Source organism: Sinocyclocheilus grahami, unplaced genomic scaffold (assembly GCF_001515645.1).
Source record: "Sinocyclocheilus grahami isolate Dianchi unplaced genomic scaffold, SAMN03320097.WGS_v1.1 scaffold67.1, whole genome shotgun sequence".
Lineage (NCBI taxonomy): Eukaryota > Metazoa > Chordata > Actinopteri > Cypriniformes > Cyprinidae > Sinocyclocheilus > Sinocyclocheilus grahami.
In genome coordinates this window covers 1,664,955-1,669,117 of record NW_015505246.1, presented here as the reverse complement: position 1 = coordinate 1,669,117, position 4,163 = coordinate 1,664,955, and the positions used below count along the sequence as shown (strand labels likewise).

At 41.0% G+C, this 4,163-nt stretch overlaps 1 protein-coding gene across 1 annotated transcript; it reads right to left on the bottom strand.

Moving 5' to 3' along the window:
* Positions 1–355: 355 nt before the first annotated feature.
* Positions 356–4,163, bottom strand: LOC107585154 (magnesium transporter NIPA2-like). Its single transcript, XM_016272046.1, has 4 exons — positions 3,934–4,163; positions 3,706–3,796; positions 2,138–2,298; positions 356–1,156 (listed from the first exon to the last, which is right to left on the bottom strand). Exons 1-4 carry the CDS (start codon positions 4,019–4,021, stop codon positions 501–503), a joined length of 996 nt encoding a protein of 331 aa, XP_016127532.1. The 5' UTR covers positions 4,022–4,163; the 3' UTR covers positions 356–500.

Here is a 4,163-nt window from a genome sequence, read left to right as displayed (position 1 = left end):
TTTCCCCGAATGTTTGGAAAGCCATGAGGGTGAGTATATGATGATTCCTTTTTGAGTCAACAACCCCCAAAAAATGATCACAGCACTGCTGATGAACTGAGAAGGTCTTCTCATCATTCCACTTGGATGTTTATTACAAAGTCAAAGCAACTACCAATTTTGTAGAAAGAAACTCTAGTGCATGTAAATACAGATATCTGTACATAAAATATAACAAAAGTCTTAAAAACGTACAGTGGTATATTTACAGTGCTACACGAGGAATGAGATGAAGCTTACTATGTAGTCTAGTTTGAAACGAACAAAACACAAATGAGCCAAACAAAACCCTTAGTACAATCGATTGGTCCATCTTTTTTGTATCTTTGTTTTTTTGCGTTGAGAGCTGATTGTCTTAGGTTTTATCTCATATCTGAAAAGGAAAGAAAAATGCTAAATGTCCATAGAGCAGCCAGAACATTTTCATAGACGAGCTGCTGCATACCGGCTCCTCTTTGAACCTAAGAGACTGTCATAGTGGCGTTTCTTCTGGAGACGCTGTCGAAAGGCAACCCTGACTCTCTGTCGTCAAAGTCCTCCGTGCCGTCGTTATGTAGCAGCTCGTAATTGGAGTGGTTGTGAGCTGCCATGCCATTTAATAAAGTGCCGTTCCTCTCGTCCTTCCTGATGGACACGGCCAATGTCGCCAAGCTAATGCTAACGTCCTTAAAGGCGTGCAGCAGGAAGATGCCCACGATAATCGTAACGAAGCCGCTCAGTGTGCCGATTATGTCATCGGTGCCCATGTGTCCCCATTCTTTGAACAATATGGCAGAGCAGGAGAGCACTGAGGTGGTGAAGAAGACGTAATAGATGGGCGTCACCAGGGATGTGTTAAAGATGTCCAGTGCTTTGTTCAGGTAGTTGATCTGTGTGCTAACACAAGCTATCAGGCTCAGCAGCAGCAGCCAGGCCAAAGGGTTTCGCAACACTGGCTTCCCAGCGATGGCCTCCTTAATGGTGATGCCCAATCCCTTCACGCAGGAGACGGACAGAGCACCAATCACAGAGCAGATGGTGATGTAGACCAGGATGTTGGTTTGCCCATGGCGTGGGCCCAATACGAAGATGAAGACGAGTGCTATGATGATGACAGCTGTCGCGAAGACCACGAAGCCTGGAGACAGATGGAAGAAAAGATGAGAATTATTGATTAGTTATATAAAGCAGTCAAAAGACTTTCAGAAGAATCCCTGAAGAAACACATGTTTAGTATCGATATAAATATGTAAACAACTGTTCAAAAGTTTGGGGGAAAAAAAGAAACTAATACTTCTATTCTGCAAGGACGCATTAAATTGATCAGAAGTGATAAAGACTTTTACACGGTTACAAATATTAATTTTTCTTTAAATTTGTCAGAATCCCGAAAAAAATTGATGACCATTCCCACCAAAATATTCAACAGCACAACTCTTTTCAACATTAACAAAAAAAAAAAAAAGCATATTTCTGAAGGATCATGTGACACTGAAGACTGGCAGCTGAAAATTCAGCTTTGCCATCACAGGAATAAATTAAATTTTTTAATATATTAAAGTAGAAAAAAATTACATTTGAAATTGTAATAATATTTTACAAAATAATACTGTTTTTAATGTATTTTTGTTCAAATAAATACAGCCCTGGCAAGCATGGGAGACTTTTTTTTAACAGTGTTCTTGTTACACATTACACGCACTTACTACAGTAATAGCAATAAGTTATGCATAATTACTTGCAAGTAACCCTACTCCCAACCCTATAGTAGGTACATATTGTTAATTTATATTACCTAGTTCTCAAATGCATAATTATTACACTGTAACAAGGACACCTTAAAATAAAGTGTAACCAAAAATTTTTCTGATCCCAAACTTTTGAAAGGTTGTGTAACTGCAATATTTCCCTTATCAAGACCACAATAATGCATACTGATATTAAAGAAGCCGAATTACTTAGCAACACTGCTGTTGCTGAATAAAAACAAGTTATTCACATTCCAAGGGCCAGTTGCATAAATACAGTCACTTTTTTTTTTTACTAACTTTCTAAGACTAAACCATCTTAGAAACTGACCCCAGGAGGTCCTTCATTGTCTTTACATGTCATAGCTTACCTGGATCAACCAGTTTTTTGGCCATGTCTTCCAGGCTGTCGATCTCCTCCTCTTGAGGCGCATGTATCACCATGGTAGTGGAGCCCAGGATACTGAGCAGACAGCCAAGCTTCCCGTGCAGGTTCAGCCTCTCTGTCAGGAAGTACGAGGACAGAACGGCACTGCAAAAGCAGACACGCAGTAAACCCTTAAAGGTATAGTTTACCCAAAAATAAACACTCTGTCTTTAGTGACGTGACATGTGGCCAAGTATGGTGACCCATACTCGGAATTAGTGCTCTGCATTTATCCCATCCAAAGCGCACACACACAGCAGTGAACACACACACACACACCGTGAACACACACCCGGAGCAGTGGGCAGCCATTTATGCTGCGGCGCCCGGGGAGCAGTTGGCGGTACGAGACTCGAACCCACAACCTTTGGGTTACTAGTCCGACTCTCTAACCATTAGGCCACGACTTCCCCCGAAACAAAAAAAAGAAAAAATCTTCCTCCTCCGAGGGCAGCGCTTGGAGGTTCACCACCTGATCCCTGAAGGGAGTAGTGGGAACCTTGGGCACATAGCCAGGCCGGGGCCTCAGGGTTACCTGGGAATCAGCCGGCCCGAACTCTAGGCACGAATCGTTGACCGAAAATGCGTGCAGGTCCCCAACCCTTTTGATGGAGGCCAATGCCAGCAGGAGCAAAGTCTTCATCGAAAGGAGCTTCAGCTCAACCGTCTGCAAAGGCTCAAATGGGCCCTGTTGTAGTGCCGTGTGCACTAGAGTCAGGTCCCAAGAGGGTATAGGGGGGGCCGTGGAGGGTTTAACCTTCTCGCCTTTATTTACTCACCCTTAATTAAAAGTACTGTCGTTTTTAGTCAAATTAATAACAAAGAAAGTGTGCCATACTTTAGAGATTGCATATTTTTTGCTAGTATTTTACTCAAAAAAAATCTACCCGATAAAATATTTTAGAATTTGGCATGCCAAGAAAAATTTATTTTCATAAATCATATAAATAAATTACCCATGGAAATGATTAATTTCATGACTTTTCCAGGTTTAGAAATCCCACAAAAAGTATGCAGAATTTTTAAGAAAGTTGCAACCCTGGTTCCCTGTTGTTGAGCGGGTGAGTTTATATTTTTAATATTTCTATTTTAGCTGTTTTAGATTATTTTAATGTTTGTTTGGTCTTAAATCATCTTAAAGCCCCTCAAGAAGTTTATTGTGAATATAAAGTAGGTTAGCTGAGACTTTGTGAACTATGTTGAAGCTTGTTTTTGTCCTTTTGAGAAGTTAATACCTTTAACACTTTGGCACTGAGCATTACAGAATGCAACACTTTGTGAAGCTGATGCTTGCAACCACTAAGATTATGGTCATACTTGGTTTAAAAACAACAAAAAAGGAAACCACAACAATTACTGCTAGACCACCCACACAAGTGCAAGACAGTAACATTTTCCCAAGCAAAGCTGCATTTCATACTTCCCACCTGCTGTCCCATTCAAATGTATTTGCACATTAACAATAGCAACAGGCTTTTATAATTCAGAGAAATTCACCAAAGGTTTACAGACCTGACTAGCACGCTGAGAGCCCCGAGAGGAGTGACGAGGGTGGCGGGAGCGAAGGCGTATGCAGCGAAATTGGCAGCTTCGCCGGCTCCCACTGTCAAAGCAGACAGAATTCAAATAGTTACTTCCAAGAAGCTGAGCCACAAACATGATAAATATATATTGTACGTGAACAGCTGCTTTGAGTTTGTCTTTAAGATGAAAATGAGTTGTTTCATCTGTGCCACTCACTTGATAACAAGCCAGCCCACCAAAGCCCTTCTTTTAAGTATGCGTGACCACCTTGACCTGGAAAGAGAGAGGATTCATTTTTCCACATTGTTCAACAATATGTCAGCAATATTGTGTATGACACATTTGCTATAATTAAATTGCACTGCATATCATATATCGGCCACCTTGCTCTCTAGTAGGGCTGCACGATTATGACAAAAATCATAATTCTCGATTATTCCTTTGAA

Coding starts and splice junctions, on each gene's coding strand:
- LOC107585154 (XM_016272046.1), bottom strand. CDS start 4,021: ATGTGGAAAAATGAATCCTCTCTCTTTCCAGGTCAAGGTGGTCACGCA. Junction 3,797..3,933: donor GTGGGCTGGCTTGTTATCAA/GTGAGTGGCACA, acceptor CTGCTTTGACAG/TGGGAGCCGGCGAAGCTGCC. Junction 1,157..2,137: donor CAAAAAACTGGTTGATCCAG/GTAAGCTATGAC, acceptor ATCTGTCTCCAG/GCTTCGTGGTCTTCGCGACA.